This window comes from Lentinus tigrinus, assembly GCF_003813185.1.
Source record: "Lentinus tigrinus ALCF2SS1-7 unplaced genomic scaffold L226scaffold_15, whole genome shotgun sequence".
Taxonomy (NCBI): domain Eukaryota; kingdom Fungi; phylum Basidiomycota; class Agaricomycetes; order Polyporales; family Polyporaceae; genus Lentinus; species Lentinus tigrinus.
This window is the reverse complement of record NW_027137924.1, coordinates 43,309-67,866: the sequence shown is the minus strand read 5'-3', so window position 1 is coordinate 67,866 and position 24,558 is coordinate 43,309. Positions and strand designations below refer to the sequence as shown.

The following is a 24,558-nucleotide window of genomic DNA, read 5'->3' as shown; positions in this document are numbered from 1 at the left end:
TCTTCAAGTCGGTGGGCGAGCTAGAAGGTGACAGTCAGGAAGCAAGGGCAGGTGGGGGCTTGCATCGCACGGCGCTGCATATTTAAGGCTGGCAGTTGGAATCGGGACCGGCCTTGCACGCGGCGGGCAAGGACTGGCGGCACTGCCGAATAAGGGTCACCGACGTCATCCGACTTGCTGTTGTGATACGCCCTTTGCGAGGTACAGTGATAGGTGCGGAGGCTCTAGCTGGGCCCAACGCATAGTCATCCACTAACATTTTTGCTTCCATGCGGTCGATGCGAGGACTCGAGGCGGTCAACTTGAACGCCTACGTCCAGAGAGCGTAGTAAGATCATATCCAGTTAAATATCGAGTCCTATAGTATTCATAGCGATGCCAACGATACAAAGATAATACAATCGAACAAACTCACGATTGACGGTTGTCGAAGCCTTCCATCATCTTTGCCTCAGGCTGGAGGAGGGGATGACCTTCAACCGTTTCGACCGCCGCGGACCATCCGCGGTAATATTCGACTGGGCTAGGGCATCCTCGGTTGGAAGCGCTGCAAGCTCGAGCCAGCGACGCTTGGCGCTTCGAACGGGCTGTTCACCGACGGGGACTCCTGCAGCCAGCTCAGGAGGAGGAGGCACAGCGCGTCGTGACACGGGAGGAGTGAAAGTCGCAACTGTCGAGGGAAATTTTGGTTGGGGAAGCTCATTGTCGACCCGGTCTTGGGACGCTAATGTATTCTCTGCCAAGAATTCCTTCCAAAAGGTATCAAGATGGCTCGTATCCGACCACAAGTCGGCGACTTCTTCGTCTCTATCAGCCTGCTCCATGGTCGCATGCAGATCGAGGACCGTGTTCAACCACTTCTGGAAGTGCGCGTCTTGGAACTTCACGCGCTTGGTCATGACCCGATTGCCGATATTTGCCTGTTTCGCGCCACCACCCATGAGTCGACTGCCCCACTGGTAGGATGCATCGAAGAATTCTCTGATGAACTGTGCGAGCTGGTCGGAGCCGAGGTTGTGCGGAAGATGGTGGAGAGCAACGTATAGTATGACATAGACCAGCGACTCCATGTCATCTTGCAAGTTGTGTCTCGGGTCGCTTTCTGTCAGCAGCTTGCTCGACATGAATGACCACGTGCCCTACAATGAATCAATGACTTGTGAACACAAAAGTTCGCTACACCACTCACCGTTCGGCCGGCTTCGACGCCACGTCCTTCCTCGTCGGCCAATATTGACGCATCCCAGTCGATCAGATACCCCTTCCTGACGTCGTTGCCCGCCTCTTTTACGAGGATGATGTTTCCGATACTGACGTCCCGATGCAGTCGATAACATCGGCGAACTGCGTCTTTCATTGCTACATGGGATCGCCGTCAAGATGCATGTACCTGCAGGACTGAAAGTAATCACATACCTTGGAAGACGTCATGCGTAGCATGAAGAAGCTCTTGTGTACCATGAAACCGTCGCAGGCCATACCCAACGGTCCGGACGACCATGCGATAGTGGATGCAGGTAGAAGGACTGGGCTTCCGTCCATTGATAGAGCACACCCATGGTTTTGATACGTAAAGCGCGGTTCTTGTGCTTTGGATTTTTTCAACTACGGGGACATCATGAGAACAGTCAAAAAATGCGCATGATAGAAGTGTGTCAGCACGGACTTGGAAGCTTCTCGTCCGTTGTGGATGGTTTATTGAAGACGTCGCCATGGAGCACCAGCTTTGGAACATTACGGACGCCGTTTGCATTCAATGTGGCCAAGACGGCACCCTCTGGATCACCACCGTACCGCCAGGTGTCCTTCAGGAAGAGAACTCGGTCAGATCCGTTACGGACCGCCCAATACCCCCTTGTCCCCCTCCCGGTGGGTGACATAGGCGACACGACGGGTCGGGAGACGAGGAAACGGTTGATGGAGATGGTCGTCATATCAGGGTCCTGCGCAAAAACAACAATTGCCATGACATGTCCTAGCTGGTAATGCTCCAAGACGGCCTTATCAAGTTCTTCTCCCTGAACATCCAGCTGTTTCTGTACATGGCGTTGCACTGCATTCCGGAAATGATCTTCTTCTGACGACGAGGCTGGTTCTACGGTCAGGTCATGACCGCGTTCCAACCTCGACGCGCAGGAGAAGCGCCAGACGAAGTCACATAAAATATCTGGTTCTTCACGAATGTCGAAAGATTTAGTGACGATTGCACCAGAGCGGTCCCAGCGGAAGAGGCGGGCACGGGAACCAGACATGGTGATAGTGAATACGAATGTGCGGTATTGCCGTGCCATGATTTCCGAAACATGGAACATATGTTTGGCGAAGGCCCGTGTGACGAGAGGGCTGAGATCTGGGTCGAGGGGCGACAAGAACTGGTGGGACTCCTCCTCTCCTGAGAGAGGGTCTACGAACATGTCGTGAATGGGATCGGGTCTGACCTCTATGAAGAACTCGGCATAACCAAGCTCGACACGAGTCGATGCCTCAGCATGGTGTATATCACGAACGTTATCGGTTGCGTAACAGCAGATGTGAGGCGTTGGCGGAGAAAATGGAGAAGAGAGGCCTAGGTGTGCAGGCGGATGTCGGAAAACCATACCAGGGGTACGAGACTTGTGTTTCGTCTTCTCGTTCAAGGCCCTTATCTAGGTACGCAGCGTGAATCGGTCTCTGGGCAATGGGTTGCTTATTTCACATACCAAAGGTTCATATATCTCCGCGGGCGTAGTGGCTCGGGAAGGCACTGCGCTGAAAGCTTTCGTGGCCGACCGCTTGAACGCCTCTGTAGGAGAGGGTGGAAGGAATTCGTCCAGGAACTCTTTGACGGGCATCGGACCCACGACGTAGTTGCAGGAATCCGGGACGTAGCGTCTGTACCGAAGTAGCACGTCTTTTGGCTCGAAACCGCGCGGCTGCAAAGAATGCGAGTCAATAGCGAGCGGACAGTCATGAATCCCTCCGCTAGTGTTTCGTGCAGAAGCATGGGCCATATGGGAAGACGGAAGATGCAGTGGTTCAAGGTCCTCGGTCGTGGTGGTGGTACCGTGTTGAGGTTGTGTCCGCGAGGATTAGTTGTGGCGGCAGTGGCGGCAACTAGGAACGCCACCGGCATCTGCCGTACAGCTTGGTTTGGTCTGTGGCATGTGTGAGTCACCCGTCCCACACCCAGAACGACATACTCTCGGTACCTACTCCATACCGTGGCCGGGTACATCTTACTGCAGACTAGTAATCAAACTCATTTGGTTCATAGTGTTAGCCATCCCGTGCAGGACTACCTACCATGTGACCTCGTTCTCAATGTGAGAAGCTCACTCCCTGCCCGCGAATGAGTCTGTAACGGCACCTGCGAATACCTCATGGGTGTACCAGCAGAGGCTGACAAGGCTGACACTGACACCCCTGAGGATCTTATTCTCGTCCGCGGCGCTCCCCCGCCCGCCGGACAAGAGGCTCCTTCCGAGCTTGAGTCTTCTTTGCCGTCCGTGCCGCCTCCCGCCTTCGCAATCGAAAGCAGAAGACGCTACGGAAGAGAAAGAAGACTCCCCCGAAGAAGAGCCTTGGGTTTGTTTAGCCTCGTCACTACAGCGTGCAGAGGGCCCCCCATGGCGGGAGGCTGTCGCGCCTTGTGGGCACGACGTTAGCGAGTAGGCAGCCCTGGGAAGATGGCTCGCAACCCAGGACTGCCTCCGCCCACGCGAGGAGGCTGATCAGACCTGATCTCGCTGTCGGGTCGTCCAGTCGAGGTCTTCTGGTGCACCGTAGAGTGTCGAGTCGAGCTAGCTGTGGGGTGTTAGCCGTCAGCCGTTAAGCGCAACAACAGAGAACCAGAGCCACAGCACGACACAGACAACTACACGACTCTACACGACTCGAAACACGAAACACAACAACACCCCGCGCATACATGCAAACAAACATCCCCGACAAAAAACATCTGCGGGCAAGAAGAGGCTGTCAGCATCCGGCGCGAACGAGAAAACACAAAAACACGGCGAGTAGGCCTACCGTCAGCCAACCACAACCAACCACACTCAACCCGTCCCCAGACTCCCAACACTTCGCTCGACCTTGGTCTTGAGCGCGCGCGCACGATCGTCGTTCGTCTTCCGCCGGCGAGTCCCTGTGCATATCATCCCAAGCCAGAACACGGTCAACGCACAGAAGTAACGTCTCAGAATGCCAGAAGCCCCCTCCGGGAGACTCGCCTGCGCAGGGGCGTCCCCCCTTGCAGGTCGAGGATACCTGTCGCTTGCTCTGGGTCTTGTGCGCGCATCTTCAAGTCGGTGGGCGAGCTAGAAGGTGACAGTCAGGAAGCAAGGGCAGGTGCGGGCTGGCATTGCACGGCGCTGCATATTTAAGGCTGGCAGTTGGAATCGGGACTGGCCTTGCCCGCGGCGGGCAAGGACCGGCGGCACTGCCGAATAAAGGCCACTGACGTCATGGTCGTCGCTGCTGCATATCGAGTTGGTCTGCAAGTCGAAGGGAGCCATGGGGACTAGTACCGCATGACGGAGGAGGGCGGAGGAGAGGTCGACGCTCCGGCTCGTAGGGCTTTCCCGCTCCCTTCTAGCATTTTGCATGCAGCGAACAAAGAAGGCACCAATACAACCCATTGAATTAGCAAGTCGAACCCAGTTACTGGTACATTTGACACATCGTCCCGGACGTAGACCTAAGCCATTCCTGCGAGACGCTAGATTAGACAGGGGTATCGGGGATAAGACTATCTCGCGCACCAATGACGCCGCAAGCAGCGCGTGCGCCTGCATTACCGGTCTTGAGAGACTCATCATCACCACCGCGCCCAAGGTCGTCAGTACCCTGTGGAGAAGGTCAAGACGACGCAATGCGAGAACAGCTAAGGAGACTAACCGCATGGACAACAACCGTACGACTTTGACGATGTTATTCAATGCAAACGCGCAGCATATAGGAACATGAAACAACTCACCCAACAATGCTGAGCGGGCCATTCAGCGAAATGAGGCTGTCCTCGAACGAGAACGCAGCAACTCCCTTGGAGTCGGCTTCAATATTGCCGAGATCACCAACATGTCTATTGATATCGGTTGGAGCGCCGTGCGTCCTCTCGAACGGGTTGAAGTGGGGGCCAGCGGAGGTGCAACCGTTGCTGAGGTCTCCAGAGGCGCTAGAGACATGTTCGGGTCGTTGAGGTGTGCTCCAGAGAATGCGCGCACTCACTGAACGTGGAACCCATGCTCCGATGAAGGGTTTAAGCTCTTGACTTCGCCGGAGATTGTGACCGGCGCGGTTGGGAATGGCTGTGTGAACGTAACCGTCCCACTCACGGTCTCCCCGTTCAACACGACGACGGCCTGTTACAAGAGCGCGTATGCGTCATTACCTCTGTCTCTGGGCGTCCTGCTGAGGGTACGCACCTTGGACACTATGGGAAGAGGGATAATCTCATCCTGTGGTGGCGAGTGTCTCGGGAGGACGAGCCAGATGACGAAGACGACGATGAGAAGGAAGGACGCGGTGATTGCGAGACGAGGCTGCCGCGTCTGACGAGTCTGAGGGAAGTCCATGCCTTCGTCTGTTGCGACACAAGGGTATGTATGAACGTGAGTCTGACGGGCGACGGGGAGGAGGAGGTCGACAGGCAAGGGTCGCGCAATTGCCTCAAACACTATTGGGCTGAACTATATTGCGTCACTTACTCAGGCTCTGAGTTACATACTAGATACTACTAAGACTGTTCACACGGCCGGCCGCCGGTGCCCCGCTGATGGTAGTAGGCTGCTGGAGTATTCCACCCATCGTGTAATACAGACAACACAATGTAGGACGCGCTTCAGCTCTTGCGGCGGCATTCCACGGAGACTCATTCAGACTCTCAAAACGCGACGCGACGCGCTCCGGCCCGGGTGTCCGGCGCGGCTCTGGGAAACACGCGTCTTGCCTCTCGACCCTCATGACGAGCAACCTATCTCTGCAATCAACTCACGAAGCCTACTCCAGTTGCTGACAGTAGTAAATAATGTACAAGAATGTAGTTTCTCGACATCAATATCGCGGCCCGCGTACGGACGGAGGATGGTCATGACAAAGGTCAGCTGGACTCGCTATGACTCTCTTACGCCTTCGTACCACAGTTTAAGAACCAGGGTGAGCACCAGGTAAGCATCTGGAGTGGCGTCGACTCTTCCTCTCTACACGATGCATGGTCTGCCTTTGTTCCTCTCGGCCGTCGTTGTGTCCGCCGTCGCCGCGTTGTCGACAGCGGCAGCGGCATCTAAATCGCGGTTCAACTGGGCGAAGACGAAATATGTCTACGCCTTCGGGGACTCTTACACATTTGTGCAAGGGAAGAAGGGCCATGCCAATTTCAGGTGAGTCACTATAAGAGAGTAAAAGCTTGGAGCTGAACCATTCACAAAGTTTCATAGGGGATGCGTTCGACTTTTCCTTCACTCCTGAAGAACTGCTGGAGAACGAGATCATCCCAAAGAATGTGCGCACGTGCTCTCTGTACCATACTTCATCCTTACCTCGTGTACCAGACGAGCTCCGATGGTTCGAGCTGGGTACGTTTTGATGTCTTGGCACCCTGCGCCAGCGCCGACGTCTCATGCTTCATCGCGCATAGACGGAGTTCCTCACAAGCTGCTACGCAGGCAGGCCCTCCGACTGCTTCCCTCACCAACTCTGGAACTTCGCATTTGCCGGTGCCGATATCGACAAAGCGCTGTGAGTATGGCTTGCAAGTCCCGCAGCGACAGTACACTCTCAACGGTGCGCGTTCAGGCTCCCGTTACACCACAACTTCACTGTGGACCTCGTCGACGAAGTCAAGCAATGGGTCGCGTACGCCTCCAACGTGATCCCACATCCAACCGCGGAGACCCTCGTCGCTTGGTGGATCGGCATCAACGACACCGGGGATACCCTGCACAATACTACGGTATGGCCGATTTTCTAGGGCAGGGTAGCCATTCCTCATCTTCTTCATTACAGCTCGACTTCAAAGCATTTTGGGAGTCGGAAATGCAATCGCTCTTCGGCGCCGTTGTATGTATCTCTGCTCTCTCCTGCGCCACTTTCGCTCATAGACCACAGCAAAATGCATACGACCACAACCTCCGCGGGACGTACCTCTTCATCAACGTGCCACCGCTCGAGCGGTCTCCGGGACACATCGGCACATCCGACGTAGCGCTCTACAAGCAGAACATCATCGACTACAACTCCGCGCTCGCCGCACACGTCGCATCCTTCGCGAACTCCCACCCAGACGTGACCGTACTCTCTTTTGACGCGCACAAATGGTTCGGCGACATCCTGGACGAGGCCGAGCACTACGGGTTCAAGAACATCACGGGGTGCGTCGGCATCCACTTCTGCCCATTTCCCGCATCCCATCCTGATAGTCCCGCCTTCGCTTTCCCCAGATACTGCGAGTGCAAGAACTCGTCCTACTTCTGGTACAGTGAGTCTCCTGCTCTGCACGCTATATGCAATGATATCTCATCGTACATATGCCCAGACACTGGCCACCCAACAGAGCATGTCCACCGTCTACTCGCACGCGCGATTCAGGCGGAATTATTGCAAGCTTCCCCCTGATGATACGAAGGGTGACATCGGAAAGAGCGTGGGAGGGGCAGGTGGAGGAGGTGGGTGTCTCGAGAGAGTGGAAACACAGCAGTGCGCGAGCCATGGAAGCTCTGCGGAACGGTGCCGGGATCAGTGAGGGGCAAGCTCGAACACTAAGCTGTGTATGTAACGTGCGGTTAACATCGACGATTGAGCACGAGTTGCGCAGCAAGTACTCACCCGAAGGCTCTGAGTCTCTATCGTACTGCACCTCGATGCGCAGGACGTCCTGATGGGCACTCCACTCCCACAAATCGACGGAGATAGTCACGGAGTACTCGAACTCTAGTCGCCACGAACAAATGCGGCTGTTGTCGTCGCCCTTTGTCCAGTTTTGCAGGTGATCAGGATGGTGCGCACGACATCGCGGCTTGTAATTGCGAAGCCCCATCCACGGGTGTATGTCCAGCGACTCTGGGATCACCCTCTGCCGTATCCGTCCTTAGCAACCACATAAGGCTTGTCGCAACTGCACGTGCAGACGGGTGGTCAAACTGAAGAGGTCGAGATGAGCACGATATGTCAATCTAATGCTCGAGCATCTCCTACCTGGAACGAGGCGATCTCAAGTGGGTGAATGAAAGAGGTGCATGCAGTGCAACGTTGAACAATGATCGCGAGCGTTCAGCGAGGCGCGCGACATAAATGGGGAGGAGAAAGACATACCCAACGAGCTCTAGTCGGACTTAGCAGGTACTACTATCATAGAGCTCGTTGGCTCAAAATTATTTATATGCTGAACCTTACCACTATGCTGCGAAGGGAGGCATGAATGGCAACGTACGAAGGGGGCATAAGGGAGATGAGTAGTGCTAAGGGCGGGGGTATCTAGCACATAAACGCCATGTATCATTGTGTTGTGCTCCTAGGCGTTGGTAATATAATATGTACAAGCTGAACCGTACCGTACGAGTGACCACCAGAGGACGGAGAGGGAGAGAAACAGACGAGTAGGAAGGACGGAATTGCGCACTTTAGCGACTATAGACAGAGGTGAAGAACTAACGAGCGGAGGGTACTATCAACAAGACGGAACAGAACAAGCAAACGACTACAGTGAGACCACGACAGAACGGAACAGCTGAAGTGCAGCGGCGACCACGGTCCACGCAAGGCACGGGCAGAGACACCGAGAACGAGAATGATAGGATTAACACGGCAGACTGCGAATAAAGAAACGAGACGACAACATATGCGGGTCCGAAGGGAACAGGCTAGGCTCGGAGAGCCCTCCTCGCTCCGCTTAGAAGAATAGATACGTGGTGACGAACACACCCAGCGCAACGATAATGACCACCTGTAATGGCACACCCTCAGGCTGCCCAACCTCGCTCCCGACGTAGCTGCCCACATCCGTCCGCCCATCGTCGTAGGTTGAACGACCATCGTACGTCCTGCCGTCGTAGGTGCTGCTTCCATCGTCGGAAACTGGGCCACGTCGCCTTGACCGGAGCTCCGTTGCGCTCGTAATCGCCGTGGGCGCAACGCTGGGCTCTGGCATCGATGCGATGAGCTGGCGGAGACGCTCGATCTCTGCTTGTGCCTCCTCAAGCTTCTTAACCAACTCCGGGTTAGGATCCTGCACAACGACAGGTGGCGGTGCGGCGCGGACCGGTGGCGACGGCGGGGGAGATGGACGGACAGGGGGAGGCGCATGGACGCTGACGTTGACAACGCCGACACCCTCGTCGCTCGAAGGCTGGGGCTCGGACACTGGGGGTTCAGGAGGGTGTACGGCGACCTGTGGCGGTGTAGAAGGCGCATCATGGTGCTCCTCTTGCGGTGGCGGGATAGGAATGGCACTCTCATCGCCCTGGCTGGATTCCCGCGTTGCATACCCATTCGTCTGCGGATATTGGCGGACCGTCGCGTAGTTCTATGAAAGATTCACGCAGAGGGTGAGGCGGTAATCCTGGAGGCGGTGACGAGGGGTGTTACTCACGTCTTGTCCCGGTATAGCAAGTAGCGAACTCATGTTCGCGTGCGTCTCGTCCTCCTCAGGGACGGTCTGACCTTCAGGAGGGAGGTAGACAACACGGATCTTCTGAGAGTGAACCTCGTCACCATCGACATTCCACTGCACGTCGCCACATCAGTCCCTCCCACGGAACAAGAACATAGATATAGCGAAGACGCACAATATCCTGCAGAGGCAGGCTCTCCTTCTCCGGGGTGATGATAGTACTTTGGATGAGGAACTTGTCCTTGCACTTTGCGTTGATGGGCAGGTCCTCCTTCATGGCCTGCAGCATCACTGGACAGCACACGCGCCGACTCAACATCTGTAACGCTCTCTCTCACGGAACGGAAATCAACGCACCTGCAACCTCAACGGTCTCGCCCGGCTCTACCCTCCCCGAGTTCGGCCTTACGCAGTAAAGCTGGCTGTCCTTGAGCGTGCGCTCCACCTGTCAGTTTGCCTCGAAGTGCTTACCTTGGGCGCGGTCGTCTTGACCTTGAACGCAACCGGTTGCGCATTGTTGTTGGTGATCTGCAGAGCACGCTTGACAGATTGGGTGAACGGTCCTGCAAGAGCGGCGCCAGGGAGAGTAGCGAGGAGAGGGGGAACGTGTCGAGCGGGAAGGCGAATGTGGCATCGTCAGCATCCGTGGAGGACGCACGCGGGAGGGATCTTATCCACGCACTGTTGAACCCCAGAACGCTGCTGGGGTTGAGAGAGACAGACATCTTGTGTTTTGGCGGGAACGGAGGGCGGGAGGAGAGAGAGGAGCGGAGGAGAGATAGGAAAGTCTGGACAAAGTGCCGTGGGTGTCTGATGACGGTAGCACCTCCCCATAGGCGCCCTTATGAGCGGAGCCTCTGTCCCCTGCCGGCTGGCTTCCGCGTGGGCTCGGGCCTCCTCCTCTCCGTCAGCGAGCTGGACGCTGCACCTGTCCGCAAACAAGATAGGATGCGGCTGCACCTCTCGCGCGCGCTGCCCACGCTCCCTTCGCATGCAAAGATGCACCGCTCGACTGCGGAAATGAAGGGAAATGAGCCTTCGTTTATACACCGCTTACCAACAGCGTAGGCTTTCGCATCACCATCGTCCTCCCTTCCCAGCAAACAACCACACAGGCAGAGGGGGCAGCGGATACTATAGCATTGTGATACGATGTATGTGTGCGCAAGCGCGTGTAGGTATGATAGCGGGAAACGAACGAACGAACGCGACGACGAGCAAGGAACGATTAGCGATGCTGTATGTAACGAGAGACATTGGCGAGTATACTGAACACAGACCCGAAAGATGAACAGACGTGTAGATGTGTATATAGGCTAGGTTGACCTCCTCCGAATATTATGGTTTGCATGCGTAATGATGAGATGAGACGGGGCAATGGTTCCGTGCGTGGTAGATTACACCGGGCTGACTGGCATGTGCGTGCCGTCGTAGGAGAAGCCTGCAAACGTGGTGAGCCGACCGCGCGACCCAACACACATCAACAATCACCCACCTGCGAACTGAGCCTGGACGGTCTGGGACAGCTGCGATCCCTCAACGACACTGTCCATTGGCGCTTCGGTCGTGAAAACAGTGTCGAAGTTGGACACGTCCTGTGCGGGAACACCAATGGGTATCAGCTGCGGCACAGACACAGATATGCGTGATCCTGTTTGGGAACCCGAGTGCGCAGCTTCGAACAGCACCCAGACCACCCAGACAGGATCGAGCAGCGAACACAAAGAAGCGTACCACAGGGCTCGAAACGCTCGGCTTGAACGGTGGCTGGATCTTCTTCTGTATGAGCTTCTGGAAGTCAATATGGTTTGCGAAGAACGGATGCGTCCTGATCTCCTCTGCGCCGTTGACACCCAGGCGCTGCGTCGGGTCCCGTGTGAGCAGTCCAGTCAGGATGCTTCGTGCTTCTGCACCGATGTCGTCACCGAAGACCAGGGGATCGTTCAGGATCTTCTGGTACATCACATCCGTGTTCTCTGTGGTAGAGGGTTAGTTGAGGCAGTAATTGCGAGGCAAGGATACGGACCATCATAGAAGGGTGGAAGACCGGACAGCATTTCGAAAAGAAGCACGCCAAGAGTCCACCAGTCGATGGTCTTGTCTGAAAGGCTGTGAGCACATCATACCACGTCGTCTGAGGATGATCAACGCACTGTAGCCCTGTCCGCGAAGGATCTCAGGTGCAAGGTACTCCGGCGTACCGCAGAAGGTGTTCGTCTTGTCCGAATCCTTCATGTTCAGTTTGCACAGGCCGAAGTCGCACAGCGCGATGTGGCCCGTGTAGTCGAGAAGAATGTTCTCGGGTTTCAGGTCACTGATGTACATCATCGAATCAGTTATCCGTCTGCTGACTACAGATGGCAAACATACCGGTAGACAACATCGAGCTCGTGCAGGTGCTCAAGGGCGAGGAGCAGTTCTGCACTATAGAAGCGCGACCGCTCCTCGTTGAACCTCTGCTCGCGCTGCAAGTGGTGGAAGAGCTCCCCTCCGTTGACGAACCTACATCCGGCGTTAGCAAGGCCTCATCTCATGATGGATGACGGCATCACATACGCAAGCACAAGGTACAGCTTCTGCTCCGACTGGAAGCTGAACTTCAGAGGTACGATGAACGGGTTGTTCACGCGAGCGAGGACCAACCGCTCAGCGAGCGTGTGCGTGATCTCTCCTCGTTGCACGATGTACTGCTTGCGGATCGTCTTGAGCGCATAGATACGAGAGGTGTCCCGTTTCCGGACTTGCATGACCTTGCCGAAGCTACCCTTCCCAATGACAGTAGTGAGCTCGAAGTCGTCAATGGTGAGCGATTGACCCTGGCAGATCGGTCAGTAACTTCAAGCAGTAGAAGTTCACAGAGGTGCAACCTACCGTGCTCGGCTGGAACGCGACGCCGATCTGGATCCTACCCGAGCCTCCAGCGAGGTCATACCACTGGTCCTGCGACGCCGTGTCATCGAAGTCCGGCGTGAACCGCACACCGCCCATGAAGATATCATTTCCCATGTCGTCTGCGACTCCATCGCCCCCGCGCTTCGGTTCCTCCGTGCGCAGGTAGCACTGAATGGAGATCTCGGAATGACGCGACACGTCGCTGCACACAAACGCACACCCGCCGCTCAGTTCCGTGCTCCTCACGCATGCAAACCAGACAAAGCACACTCACAAATGCGTCTCATACATATACAGCGGCTTCCCCAGCTCCCCGCCCAACGGTGTGATGAGCACCTGGTTGACCTCGAACTCCATGACGAGGTACGGCAGCCACCAGCACTGTGTCCGCTGCACGCTGTCGCGGTTGCTCTTCCTGTTTGCCAGCCGGTGCTGCGTCACACTCGACGGCGACACGGACGCGGCGACCTTGGCTTGCTGCGACGACAGCGCGGACTGCACCGCGGGTGGTACGGCGGCACCTCCAGGCAGAGCGAGGTTCTCCGCCCACAGCACGCGAATCGCCAGGAGACCAGACTGCGGCTTCCCGCTCGGGTTGCCTGGCGTCGGTGTCGTCGAGCGCGGATCCATGTCCTGGATCGATAGCCCGTTCGCGGGCTGCTTTGGCTTGCTCTTTCCAAGTTTCCAAGACATCCTGGGCGACCGTCGGGGAGCGGGTGCTGGAGTAATACAAGGGTATCGGGGAGATGCAAAGCCTGCTTTGCGCTGGGATGCTGAGCGAGATGTGGGGAGGGGGAGAAAGGGGGATAAAGTGAAGATCTCTAGCGTACAGCTGACGCTCATACATATTCCGTCGGACGCGCTTCATTAAGCGACAAGATCCCGCGATCCCGTCGAAGGCCTCGCCCTTCAATTTCTCGTAACCACGCTGCGTAGGCATCCAAATTCATTATATATTGAGGTACATATGGGTCCTGGTTTACATCCCGCGCCGCCCGGAGTTCATCCAAGACTATACGTCTGACGACTCTCGAGAACGCAGTACTAATCATCGACGGTTCAACCTCCTGTGAGATGGGTAACTGGGTGTGAATCCGATATCGTGTAGTACTATGGACGTAAAGAAAGGGCAACGAGCCGTCACCTGGGATACAGCCGAGGCAATGCGCCAGAATGCACGAAGGCCGGGAGGATGATGACCCAGAGCCCATGGGGAGAAAGCACGAATCAAACGAAGGTGATCGCCGGTTGCGACCCCCGCTGAGCGAGCGCGGACATGGACTCATTGGGCACAAGTGGGAGCGACGACACAGGGGAGGATGAGTGTGGTGTTGGGCGGCACCAAGGAGCGGCGAGTCAAATGTGTTCGCCATAGATGTCCAGGAAGAGGTGACTAGTCGGCATTGAGGTGTGCAAGTAGCCTCTTGCGACTCTCCGCTTCGGCCTTCGCGATACGTGCGAAAGACTTCGAGCCGCGACCTAGAAGAGCCTTCCGCATCCGTATCTCCTCGGTGGCACGAACATGAGCTGCTAACGCAGCCTGGTTGTGCGTAACCCGCTTCTTCGACTCCTTGAATGGTCCCACCGTCTTCGCCTTCAGCCCGATTCCGAGACGGTCGGACTTGAGTACAGTAGCTATGGGTGTCAACAGCGCGTTGGGATTGTGCGAAGGTACTGCCTTGTGGAACTCCGAGGCAGTGTGGGGAGCGGTGTCTTTCTCCAAGTCTTCGTCCGAGTCGGAGAGGGTGAGGTCCACGACCTCTACCTTCCGAACTTCCCGGACTTCGTCATCTTCGCCCAGGGCAACTTCCCTCTCCTCCATCTTTATTGAGAGCGGGCGGTCATCCAAGATAGTCCTCGCCGGTCTCTTCTCCAGCGCCTTCTGCGTAAGCGTCCGCCTAGGAGCGGAGGCACCGAGGGCTTCGCCTTCACTCCAACCACGTTGCTGGAGCATGGCGAATCCCTTGTTAGACGGACCGATGTGCAGGAAGACAGGGGGCACGAACGGCTGGTCTTTAGGTTCTGGAGGTGGCTCCCTCGTGAAGATATCTGCGAGGGTAGGAGTAGGAGTGGAACGTGACGATGAAGGCTCCGACCTGATCGCATTGGTTATGAACCAATTGTTCTTGTTTCTCGGAAGAGGTGCGATGAGTCGATGCGAGGAAGGGCCGACCCCCAGTGCAGCTGATGATGGTATAGGGCGGCTGCTTGGGCGAGGAGAACGTGAAGGTCCCGCAACAGGGGGTGTGCGAGTCTGCCGTTCTGGCGGTTCCACAGGCGGAGTATCTGGGGGTGGTGAAGGGGAGACACTAGGAGGTGGAGATGCCTGAGGGCCAATAACGGGCGCACTGGTTGCCCGGGTGAGAGAACGGTACCAGCTGCTAACTTGGGCAGATGGCGGCGGCGGTTCTTCCGATGGTATCGCGGACGATGCACCACCGATCATGTTGTTGACCTCATCGTAGGACACGATGGCTGGAACGAAACGAGGCGCGTTCTTGAGACGACGATTTACGCCAAAGGTCGACTCCGTGAGCCATGGGTCCTGCGCGTCCTCCTCCACATCCTCCGCCACAAGCTGCTCATCCTCCGCATCTTTGCGCTTTGGTGGGTCGTAGTGCGAGTAGATGTAGTGGGTCACAGTCGCCATAAGGTAGCAGCTATGGACGATGGTGAAGGTAAGAGGAGACTGCAGCTTGTCATTGTCAAGACTCTGAATCAGACTACCCCGGACAAGCGCCCAATGTCAAGTTGTCACGTGATGGGGTTGAGTCGAGTGCTCGGTCTAAGTAAACACGCGTAGTAAGTACTGTAACTTAGCAGCCTTAGCTATCGACCGCGTCATTCTCCTTCGCCAACCCGCCAAATCCTGCACCTTTGCTTCCGGCCAACCCGACGCCAGTCTGTATATTTGATCTTAACCGTAACAATGGAACCCAATGGCGACCCTGATGTCCTACGTGTCTGGTCATTGCTCTCTGAGGTCTCCGAGCAACTCAGCCAGAACCGCTCTTCCGCTGTGAATCTCCACGCTCTATCGGATGGCGCGAAGGTTGGTGGGACGTCTATTCGACCATGAGGAGGTATGTATTGAGCTCGTGCACAGGCGCAAGCAATCCATTCCCAGACAGGCTTTGTACTACGCCGGTATGTACGCAGTACATACAGACATCCATGACCTGACCGAGCATCAGCTTCAATCTCGACAAACCGAAAGGTCTGCTCGGACACCTATTACACTACCCGCATGTACTCAGTGTGCTTTGCAGAGGTCTACGACGCCGAGTTAGAACGGATGAACGCGGCCATGTCCGCGGAGAACATGACCCTCCTCAACGACAACCGACAACTCAGCGCCCTGATCCGCGAATACGAGCAGACCCTTGAAAACATCATGGCGACGTTCCGCACACGCGCAGTAAGCATCATCACCCATCTGCCCGCTCCGTTGCCCCTCCTAAGTGTACCTGCAGCACGAAGTGCAGCAACGCGAACTCGCGCTCATGCGTCAATACGAGAGCGTCATCGTGCAGCGCGAAACAGAAGCTCTCGACGAGTCGCTCACAGCGAGCAACACGCGCTCAGAATCCCTTGCTCGCGTCGGTCGCATGCTTCGTACCGTATTACGGAGGTTAGGCGGGGAGGACGTACGTGCGTACGAGGCACATCTAGCGCACGCCGCACACGCCGAGGCGCTGGCCGCAGGGCGGAGTGATCAGTCCAGGGAAGCATCATCAACATCCGAACCACCAGAAACCCAGCCCTCGGCAGGAGAGGAGAAGACGGGGGGAGAGGCGGAGGGCATTGAGCCGGATAAGGGCAAGGACAAGGAGCGCGTTGACGAGACCCAGGAGGGCGAAGCAGACACATCAGAGTCTGACGCCGCCATCCTGGAGGAAGAAGACAACCCCGAAAAGCACCTCGCGGCAGCCGAATGGGCCCTCGAGCGCGAGAGCGAGCTCTGCCGGCTGGAGAAGGAGAACGAGCACCTCCGCAAGCTGGTCAACGGCCTACTCAACGCCAAATCATCACCATCCACGTCCGAACAAGCCGCTGCGCCGGCGCCAACGCACAGAAGCACGGACTCGTCATCATCTGCCATCCCGGAGAACCCGAATGGCGAGGGCGAGGGCCGGGGCTCCGAGGAGCACCCCTCCTTCTCCACGCTCCCGCGACAGCAGCAGCAGCAGCAGCAACGGTTGCTCGGAGGGCGACCAGGGACCGTCGGGCCGTTTGGCACGTACAAGAAATCTACGGGCATCCGGGTGGATAACCGGTAGTCGAAGGAAGGGGGGTCGATCTGGATTCATACGGGAGTCTCGGACGACGGACCTCGGACTCGGTGAGTCTAACTGCCGCGGTGCCTGTTCCTGTGTGTCGTGCTAATGAACGCGTGGCCATCCGCATTTGTAGGTCGGGGATCCTGACATGTGTCACCTCTAGGCTAACCTCTATTCTGCCGCCACTGTCTGCCATGCCGCATGCGTACACGCTGTCTCATGGGGCTGAACTCTGATGTCACCCTGTCGTATGCGCAGACGCCTATTTATTCCATCGGATTTGTATTTGGATCACACAGGCCATATTGCATGCATTGCGCACTGCACGGCGCACGACGCCTCAATTCCCGAGGCGAGAGAGTATAGATACATTACTATGGTATAACTGCATGAAGCGTTCTCGGCGAAACCAGCGACAAGGCACAGCGGGACGGCACACGAGAGCTATAAGCAAGATACACACTGATACATTAACTTACACGCGCTCGACCGCAAAGACGACGACAGCGGAGAGAGCTTGGCAGAGCAGCTTTGTGGTATAGAAACCGGACCGAGTTCCAGGTTTTGAGCGGGCGCCATATTTCATCTTGTCTACGCACGGGCACGGAGATGAGAAGGTGGGATCCACGTTGCGGGCTATGAAAGGGATTGCTCTCCCCAGATGCTCTTTACAGTCTCGCACTTGACCTCAGCGACGTACATGCGGAGCCATTGCACCATTTCCTTGCTGATTTGATGACACCGCGTGAGGTCGATCGACTCCAGGCGGATGGGACGACCCACTGCGAGGGAGGCAGATGAGAGCACCGGCACGGAGGGTTGGTGCGCAAGGATATGCGCGGAGGCAGCGAACGCTGATGCGGAGGAGCTTGAAGAGGAGGAAGACATGGCTTGACGATGATGTACGGAGGTGGAGGCTGAAGCGGAAGCGGAAGCGGATGATGAAGATGACGACGCGATCGACATGGAGATCACAGGTTGCGAATGCGGTTGGTGGGGCAGTGGCTGGCGGGGGAATGCACGGGAATGCGGGGGCAGACGGGACTCGACGATGGAACGGAGGGTTTCCCAATCGAGCGATGTGCAGCCTTCCACGGAGAGTGTGGTCAGCTTGGGACACGTCCATGTTTGGGAGACCGGCGGTGTAGCGAGGTTCTGAAACAAACGGGTCAGCGCACAGCAGTCCCTCGCAGAACGATTGGCTGCACTCACTCGCATCAGGTTCGACGTGGCGTCCTCCACATCGACGAGCTCCAGGGAAGTCAGCGACGAAAGGCGTTGGAGCAGGCGCGCGAAGCGCAACTCGTTGAAGAAGCATGACTCGATCCGCAGGTGGCGCAAGGGCAGGACGGTCAGGGACTGTCTGCGCAGAGCCTCGAGCATTGGGGACACGTTATCGAGGTAACACAGCTCGACACATTCCAGCGCGGGGAACGCGAGGAGGCTGAGGATGGTGCGCGTGCGCAGATTGCCGGAGTAGTAGAATGAGGCCTTGCGAAGCTTGGGCAGCTGAATTGCGCGCGTGTCTGAGACGCGTGCCAGGACGTAATCATCCTGCTCGGGAACCTCGGGAGTCAGCGTCGTGCAGCTTTCCGGGTCCACGTCGGACATATTCCGAAGGACGAGTTCCTCGAGCTGCGGGCACGCGCGCAGGGTCTTCAGTATGACGTCGACCGAGGGTGAGAAGCCGTTCCAGTAGCCGCCCAACTTGAGTACGCGCAGGTTGCTCAGCAGTGCCGGGTCCCAACCGAAGTTGAAGGAGGTGAAGGAAGATGCCCGCAAGCGCGGCGTCGTACGCTCGAAGAGCGGGAGCGGCGGCTTCGAGTAGTGGTCCTCCTGCATAGAATGCGAGACGCGGACGGAGAGAACCTCGAGCTGTGGCGCCTGCTCCTTACACCGGCTCAGGGCAGCATGCGCTTGTGGTCGACTGGGAACGATGAGATGGAATGTCTTCCAGCGCCATATTGCAGGGCGCACGAGGTCCATGGCCGTCACAATACTCTCCGTCGAGACGGTGCCGTGCTCCATCCGTGGGCTAAAGTCCAGGCAGATGTGCAACGGCGCGGTCTTAGAACGGTCTAGCTTGAGGATCGCCCTGTCCGTGGAATGGTGTGTGCCCATCATGACCCGTGTCCAGAGCATGGGAGAGTTGACCGCCACATCCCGCCAATACTGGCAGACGAGCATCAAGTTGGACAGCGTGATCGAGTCTTCCTCCTCCTCGTCCATGACTGCAATCGAGAAGATCGACGCGAGGAGATCGTTCGGGAGTCGCTGAACGGGAGACTGCATACGGACCGCCTGCTCCAACCGTGACTCCAGAAGATCCCGCTCGCTCAGAAGCGACGCCATCTTGGACTCGAGCGAGTGTATTGCTTCCCGTAAGTGGGGAATCGACAGGTTCGCGGTGGTTCTCCGGGGACTGGACATCCATGAAGCAGGGGCGCGGGAACAGCTACTGGACGGTGGCGCGACCTCGTGCGTGCGTCGGTGTAATGTGCCCTTCTCCGAGTACGCGGCGGCCATGAGGGTGGAGGGGTCGCAGTAGGCGGGGTCGTACGGTGGCGGCTCGGAGTACTCGGAAGTCCAGGACATGGTGGTGGGGGCGCGGGCGAGGGGCTGCTCAAGGGTAGCATATGCCATAGCAGAGGGATGGAGACGGGGAGTGGGCTGGAGAAGAGGAGTGCGGTGCATGTTATAATACCTTTGGGCAGGGCTGCTGGTCGCTTCCTTTCGCGCGAGGAATCTAGAGGAGGTCGCGGCGTGCGAAAGCAAGCTCCGAAGACAATCGGCTGGTTTCTAAAGCACGTTGGGTAGAGCAGGGCGCTGCTGCCGCGCGCGAGGCGTTGGCTAGCTCGATATAGGTCGAGGGATGGAATGGAGGGTTGGGAGAGACGAAACGCGACGCAAAGCGGATGCGGTCCGTTATGTGGACCTCTTTGCGGTGTGTGGGCGCGTGCGGAGGTGCGCTGAAACAACAAGGCGGTCGGAGGATGTATGGGCTGGGGAACAAGGGGGAGAGGACAACGGCTACGCACCTGGTCGACGCCGTCGAGACAAGGCAGGAGTCGGAGGGCGACGGTGGGTGAGGCGGGGAGTCGGAGGGCGAGGCGGGAGGCAGTCAGGGAGAAAATATGAGACGGGCTGGCGATCTGACATTGATAAAGGCGTTTTGAGCGAGGGGAGGATGATGGAAGAGACACGAGGCTGGGTGCATGTCTGGCCGAGCGGTGCGTGCCATAGAGAAGAGTTTGTGGGTGACCTGCAACGTGGGACGTCGAATAGCAGCCCGCAACACGAGGGAGGGAACGAGGCAAGACCCGACCCTCCTCCGTGAGCAAATCGCCCGCATAACGCCTCCCCCCGTCTCCCCTCTTCCCCTTATCGTCGTTCCCAGTCCTGGCCGTTGCATCAGAACACTTACCCTCTTCATAAACCCTATCCGGCCATTCTTCTCTGTCCCCGATGGCCACACGCGACCGCTTCTCGGGGTCTTCGAGGGCCTTCCCGCGGCGTGTTTATCTAACCTACACGAACCTCAACCTGAAGCGACCACACGCGAGCACGCACTTGGGCGTATCTCCTGTTTCCCGAGTAGTATTGCTGGCAGTCGGAGGAATACACAACCCGGGATGACAGCATGTATCACGCAAGCGCCCGATGTCCAGAGGGTGGTTTGCGTGACGACATGTTCAGCCCAGTCGCGGCTACCCCATGGCACCGAGAGTGAACTCTGAGAGTGTTATACGAGGACGACTGGCAGGACATGTACGATAGCATCATTGCACTCAAAGGATTGCAGGCCTCTCGCATACACATGACCCTTGTCCTACTCATTCCGGGCGAGGTACCTGCAAATGCAACCTTGTATAGAGGTATCCGCCCTTTCATGCTGCGACGACGCCATAACATACGTGCCGAAGTCGGACAATATTGAAGCGTTGAGTCATCGGAGAAGTCGGTAAGACCTTAGAAGACCCCTCATCCCGGGATTGCCTGAAGCCCTGCGGGCGAGATGCTCATGAACAAAGGTAACCAGCGATTTCAACTACGACAATTAGCAATTAGTTACACCGCTACTGGTGAATCCGAGGTTATAATAGCCAAGACCGAGGGGTTGAAGCCACAGTTGCGAGGTCAATGCATACGTCCCGCACCCAGGTTCCTAGATACCGAACAGGGCAAGTCCACGCGGAATGGGGTTCCGGGGTCTTGCCTTCGAGCGACGCTGGCAGTTTCCGTAGAGTAGTCTAGACAAGAAAACTTTCTGCATGGCCCTCTACCGCTCGAGGTACAGGTCTCCTCGAGGAATCTATTGAGATACTGAAGCTATCTAGCTGGCTGCCTCCGACGGCTCCTGGAGACGTGCCTTCTCCTTGTCTTCCCGTCGGTAGTGGAAAAACTGGTACAGAACCTGGTGCACACACATACGTCAACGCGTACCACATGGCCGATAAAACAACTCGAAGCTTACAAAGAGGTCCAAGAAAACGGTAAGGGTGCTCCCTGATCAAGAAGCAACGACGCGTGCAGCGTCGCACATTGATCAGCCGTGTTTTTCTGAAGCCAAACCCGGAGATGCACGCACCGGCGATCCAGGGCGCATTGACCGCGATGTGGCGAATATCCAAAGAAGCCGCGAGGATAGACAGGAAGTATGTGGTGTTTCCTGAAATGGAATAGACAAAGAGGAAGGGCGAGAGCCCCTCGCACCTGGTGCTCAAGTTCTTGACTGTGCGCCTCGGCCTTAGTCCCTGTGCCCCGCCACGAAATGAAAGCCACGCACCTATCTGCGGAACCCGCGCTCCGACTTTGCGCCAGGATGAGCCTCGAAGAACTTCCAGACAGACTGCATGGACTCACGGAACAGGACCGCACTAATCCACCCCAGGACTTGGCTTCGCCACTCTACGACCTCGACTGGCTTCGAACGGGGAACATCTCGGTGGAGATGCCTGTCTACGGCCCACGCTGCAACGCCGACGCTAAACACAAAGACCATAGCAGTCACAAACTTCAGGGTCTCCTTCCGCGCATCCTTGATCCGGGGCGGCCCTTCGGAGCGACCGTCCCCCGGCAGGAGCGGACTTGCTTCATCGTATAGCGCAGACATCCTCGCGTCTTCGGAAACGAGGAGCGGGACATCACGACGTGTTCGTTTCCAGCGGTAATAGTAAATTTGTGCGAGCAGGATGGCATCACACGAGGAGTACTGCGCGAGAGACGAGGCGTTTCAGCGGATGCAGTCTGACGTACCATGTAAACCTGGTGGCTCACATAAACGCCGAGGATGATAATCGTGGGCAGTAAACCGGCCATGATCGCGCCAGAGAGGTTGCACAAATCTCCGACAAGCCAGATGAGAATGAAGCCCACGCTCAGCCCTTCGCCCGATTGGAGCTGGTAGTTCTCGACGATTTGGGGTGAATACACCACTAGCCTATGGGATAGGTTGATCAGAAACAGAGTTCAGAAGCAGAAGAGTGTATTGCAAGAGCGAGTGACAGGCCGCAGATGAGGGTATCCTCGACTCGCCCTCCCCAAGGTATCCTCTCCACGTTCCCCAGTACGCCAATCCGTCCGCCCAATTTTTCTGGACTGCCTTTTCCCCAGCCGCAGCAGGAATGACACATTGTGAGCATCATGGAGGTTCGTAGGATCTGTACAGATGACTACGTGAGCTGAGCGTGGAGGTGCAAGATGCACGCACCAGGGAAAGCCAAACCGAAGCGCTCGTGTTCTCGCTCCGCACAGGTACCCGAGCAACGCTTCGAAATTCGTGTAATCAAGTCGACTCACCAGCACGCAATGGATACCCAGCCCAGCTGTGCGAATGAACTGTCAGATATCAACCTCGTGGTGTACTCCAGGGACATTGCATACGAAATTGCTGAGTTCCTGATTACCGTCGTACGCCATGCTCGACAGATCCTGAACAGTACGCAAAGACACTGATACGCGTGCCCTTGAGGGTGTGAGGCGGCGAAGAGCAGGCAGGAAGCGCAAGATGGACAGGGAAGAGAGTGAAAGTTATGGTGCAAAGTGCAAGGGTGAGTATTGTCGAGGATGATTCCGAGGCAAGAAGGCACCCCCGGCCGTTGCCGAGAGCAGCCGCTGCCGTGCTGGGCCGTCCACTGTCGTCAGTGCCGCTCCTTCTTGTTCTGTACGGCCGTCATCTCGCCGCTCGACCGACTCTCGCCATGAACCAGGAAAATTGGAGACGACTAACTCAACAGCTGCAACGTGCCAGCGCAGGTGGCGGCGGAGGTCCGCGCATGCCGGTCAAGGGGTTCTTCGCTGGGTCGGGTCTGTTGTTGGCTCTCGTGGGAGGTGGTATTGCGCTGAATGCAAGTCTGTTCAATGGTGCGCACATCCTCTCATTCATTCTCGGGCTAGTCACGAACTGACATACGCCCGGCCGTCTACAGTGGACGGTGGTCACCGTGCAATCAAGTATACGAGGTGAGCAGGTGTGAAAACGTCGTCCCTGTTGCGATTCTGACACGGCTGCCGTGTCATCCCAGGCTGCACGGTGTGAAGGAGGAGGTCTACCCAGAAGGGACCCATCTTATGGCAAGTGCTCGGCCGGAACGCGACGGGACGGCGTTTTGACACGTTTGCACGCATGCAGGTTCCATGGTTCGAAACACCTATCGTCTATGACATCCGTGCAAAACCCCGGAATATCGCCTCGCTCACAGGCACTAAAGGCACGTTTGCTACCGAGGCCTCGCGTTACGCTGGCAGCTTCTTATGCCCGGTCGGTTCGGTGTTCTTCAGATCTCCAGATGGTCAACATTACGTGCCGTGTGCTCTCGCGCCCCAACATCTCCGCATTACCCACCATCTACCGGGAGCTGGGTACCGACTATGACGAGCGTGTTCTCCCATCCATCGTCAACGAGGTCCTCAAAAGTGTCGTTGCGCAATTCAACGCCAGTCAGATCATCACTCAGCGTGAGCAGGTATGTGACATTCATATACTTCACCTGATGGCTCGAGGCCTTGACCACCTTCATGACGCTCCGTAGGTATCAAGACTGGTCCGGGAGAACCTGACGCGTCGCGCGCTTCGCTTCAACATCGTACTCGACGACGTCTCGATCACACATGTCGCCTTCTCGCCTGAGTTCACACACGCTGTCGAGGCGAAACAGGTATGTCGCCCAGTCTCGACTCTGCTTTGCTTCCCTCCTTATTACGTCCCATAGGTCGCCCAACAAACTGCCCTGCGTGCAGCCTTCCTCGTCGATCAGGCCATCCAGGAGAAGCAGGTATGCAGCCCTTCGCAAAGCAAATTAACCGACACGCCCTGATGTCTGTGTACAGTCCATTATCGTCCGGGCGCAGGGTGAGGCACGCAGCGCTGAGCTCATTGGCGAGGCCGTGCGCCAGAACAAGGGCTTCTTGCAGCTCCGGAGGCTCGAGGCGGCCCGCGATATCGCCACTCTATTGGCTGCATCCGATAACCGTGTGATGCTCGACTCGCAGAGTCTTCTGCTGAATGGTGCGTGTCCGCGCTGAGAATGGTGGTGCCACGGTTGCTGACGCAAGTTGGCAGTTGCTGACGATGCGAAGGATTTGCTGTCGCTCTACAAAAAGTAATCACCTCATGTCCTTCTGGCCTGTACGGTATATCGATCTTATTGACCCCGCTCCATGAGTGTGCGACCCTGAGAAGTGTGTACCGTGAGGCCTTCAACTTCGTTCTGGCGTGCCAGCCAGCCATGACGTGGGCCACAGTCCAGACTCCAGCCTTCTTCATGACGCCTGCGATGTAGGTGGTTCTGTTCTCCCGATTGC

General features: G+C 56.8%; 11 protein-coding genes across 11 annotated transcripts; 4 read left to right on the top strand and 7 right to left on the bottom strand.

Moving 5' to 3' along the window:
• Nucleotides 1-415: 415 nt before the first annotated feature.
• On the bottom strand, nucleotides 416-3,037 carry L226DRAFT_509620 (uncharacterized protein). The gene is made up of 5 exons (XM_067678223.1): nucleotides 2,700-3,037; nucleotides 1,667-2,627; nucleotides 1,417-1,605; nucleotides 1,190-1,359; nucleotides 416-1,139 (listed from the first exon to the last, which is right to left on the bottom strand). The coding sequence occupies exons 1-5, from the start codon at nucleotides 2,988-2,990 to the stop codon at nucleotides 441-443; spliced, it is 2,310 nt and encodes a 769-aa protein (XP_067534441.1). The 5' UTR covers nucleotides 2,991-3,037; the 3' UTR covers nucleotides 416-440.
• A 1,626-nt stretch (nucleotides 3,038-4,663) lies between these two features.
• On the bottom strand, nucleotides 4,664-5,652 carry L226DRAFT_509616 (uncharacterized protein). Its single transcript, XM_067678222.1, has 6 exons — nucleotides 5,403-5,652; nucleotides 5,206-5,339; nucleotides 4,955-5,152; nucleotides 4,876-4,897; nucleotides 4,740-4,824; nucleotides 4,664-4,686 (listed from the first exon to the last, which is right to left on the bottom strand). Exons 1-6 carry the CDS (start codon nucleotides 5,550-5,552, stop codon nucleotides 4,676-4,678), a joined length of 600 nt encoding a protein of 199 aa, XP_067534440.1. The 5' UTR covers nucleotides 5,553-5,652; the 3' UTR covers nucleotides 4,664-4,675.
• A 529-nt stretch (nucleotides 5,653-6,181) lies between these two features.
• Nucleotides 6,182-7,736, top strand: L226DRAFT_535792 (uncharacterized protein; the record flags this gene model as incomplete). The annotated part of the gene is made up of 9 exons (XM_067680987.1): nucleotides 6,182-6,356; nucleotides 6,406-6,478; nucleotides 6,528-6,551; nucleotides 6,614-6,714; nucleotides 6,772-6,928; nucleotides 6,982-7,035; nucleotides 7,084-7,346; nucleotides 7,416-7,453; nucleotides 7,511-7,736. Coding segments are annotated over 9 exons (965 nt in total), but the record flags the coding sequence as incomplete, so codon positions are not given.
• Nucleotides 7,737-8,668: 932 nt separating this feature from the next.
• Nucleotides 8,669-10,460, bottom strand: L226DRAFT_89678 (VAMP-associated protein). Its single transcript, XM_067687317.1, has 6 exons — nucleotides 10,266-10,460; nucleotides 10,055-10,146; nucleotides 9,941-10,001; nucleotides 9,759-9,874; nucleotides 9,563-9,697; nucleotides 8,669-9,496 (listed from the first exon to the last, which is right to left on the bottom strand). Exons 1-6 carry the CDS (start codon nucleotides 10,306-10,308, stop codon nucleotides 8,864-8,866), a joined length of 1,080 nt encoding a protein of 359 aa, XP_067534438.1. The 5' UTR covers nucleotides 10,309-10,460; the 3' UTR covers nucleotides 8,669-8,863.
• A 520-nt stretch (nucleotides 10,461-10,980) lies between these two features.
• Nucleotides 10,981-13,168, bottom strand: L226DRAFT_464563 (AGC/Akt protein kinase; the record flags this gene model as incomplete). Its single annotated transcript, XM_067675869.1, has 9 exons — nucleotides 10,981-11,024; nucleotides 11,079-11,178; nucleotides 11,318-11,559; nucleotides 11,610-11,684; nucleotides 11,737-11,897; nucleotides 11,954-12,085; nucleotides 12,140-12,399; nucleotides 12,455-12,677; nucleotides 12,750-13,168. The coding sequence occupies 9 exons, from the start codon at nucleotides 13,166-13,168 to the stop codon at nucleotides 10,981-10,983; spliced, it is 1,656 nt and encodes a 551-aa protein (XP_067534437.1).
• A 237-nt stretch (nucleotides 13,169-13,405) lies between these two features.
• On the bottom strand, nucleotides 13,406-15,161 carry L226DRAFT_535790 (uncharacterized protein). The gene has a single exon (XM_067680986.1). It carries the CDS (start codon nucleotides 15,123-15,125, stop codon nucleotides 13,869-13,871), a length of 1,257 nt encoding a protein of 418 aa, XP_067534436.1. The 5' UTR covers nucleotides 15,126-15,161; the 3' UTR covers nucleotides 13,406-13,868.
• Nucleotides 15,162-15,305: 144 nt separating this feature from the next.
• L226DRAFT_487972 (uncharacterized protein) lies at nucleotides 15,306-17,080 on the top strand. The gene is made up of 6 exons (XM_067677216.1): nucleotides 15,306-15,527; nucleotides 15,582-15,622; nucleotides 15,670-15,692; nucleotides 15,745-15,893; nucleotides 15,949-16,817; nucleotides 16,889-17,080. The coding sequence occupies exons 1-5, from the start codon at nucleotides 15,405-15,407 to the stop codon at nucleotides 16,753-16,755; spliced, it is 1,143 nt and encodes a 380-aa protein (XP_067534435.1). The 5' UTR covers nucleotides 15,306-15,404; the 3' UTR covers nucleotides 16,756-16,817; nucleotides 16,889-17,080.
• A 311-nt stretch (nucleotides 17,081-17,391) lies between these two features.
• On the bottom strand, nucleotides 17,392-19,185 carry L226DRAFT_464458 (uncharacterized protein; the record flags this gene model as incomplete). Its single annotated transcript, XM_067675861.1, has 2 exons — nucleotides 17,392-17,910; nucleotides 17,968-19,185. 2 exons carry the CDS (start codon nucleotides 19,183-19,185, stop codon nucleotides 17,392-17,394), a joined length of 1,737 nt encoding a protein of 578 aa, XP_067534434.1.
• Nucleotides 19,186-19,736: 551 nt separating this feature from the next.
• On the top strand, nucleotides 19,737-20,631 carry L226DRAFT_89559 (uncharacterized protein). Its single transcript, XM_067687316.1, has one exon. It carries the CDS (start codon nucleotides 19,971-19,973, stop codon nucleotides 20,490-20,492), a length of 522 nt encoding a protein of 173 aa, XP_067534433.1. The 5' UTR covers nucleotides 19,737-19,970; the 3' UTR covers nucleotides 20,493-20,631.
• A 332-nt stretch (nucleotides 20,632-20,963) lies between these two features.
• Nucleotides 20,964-22,798, bottom strand: L226DRAFT_535784 (PQ-loop-domain-containing protein). Its single transcript, XM_067680985.1, has 8 exons — nucleotides 22,639-22,798; nucleotides 22,555-22,580; nucleotides 22,033-22,195; nucleotides 21,619-21,967; nucleotides 21,542-21,565; nucleotides 21,344-21,487; nucleotides 21,230-21,261; nucleotides 20,964-21,169 (listed from the first exon to the last, which is right to left on the bottom strand). Exons 1-8 carry the CDS (start codon nucleotides 22,672-22,674, stop codon nucleotides 21,089-21,091), a joined length of 855 nt encoding a protein of 284 aa, XP_067534432.1. The 5' UTR covers nucleotides 22,675-22,798; the 3' UTR covers nucleotides 20,964-21,088.
• A 157-nt stretch (nucleotides 22,799-22,955) lies between these two features.
• On the top strand, nucleotides 22,956-24,431 carry L226DRAFT_613681 (uncharacterized protein; the record flags this gene model as incomplete). The annotated part of the gene is made up of 9 exons (XM_067686532.1): nucleotides 22,956-23,118; nucleotides 23,184-23,217; nucleotides 23,280-23,328; nucleotides 23,387-23,465; nucleotides 23,536-23,720; nucleotides 23,787-23,912; nucleotides 23,967-24,029; nucleotides 24,085-24,262; nucleotides 24,317-24,431. The coding sequence occupies 9 exons, from the start codon at nucleotides 22,956-22,958 to the stop codon at nucleotides 24,358-24,360; spliced, it is 921 nt and encodes a 306-aa protein (XP_067534431.1). The 3' UTR covers nucleotides 24,361-24,431.
• Between the last annotated feature and the right edge of the window lie 127 nt (nucleotides 24,432-24,558).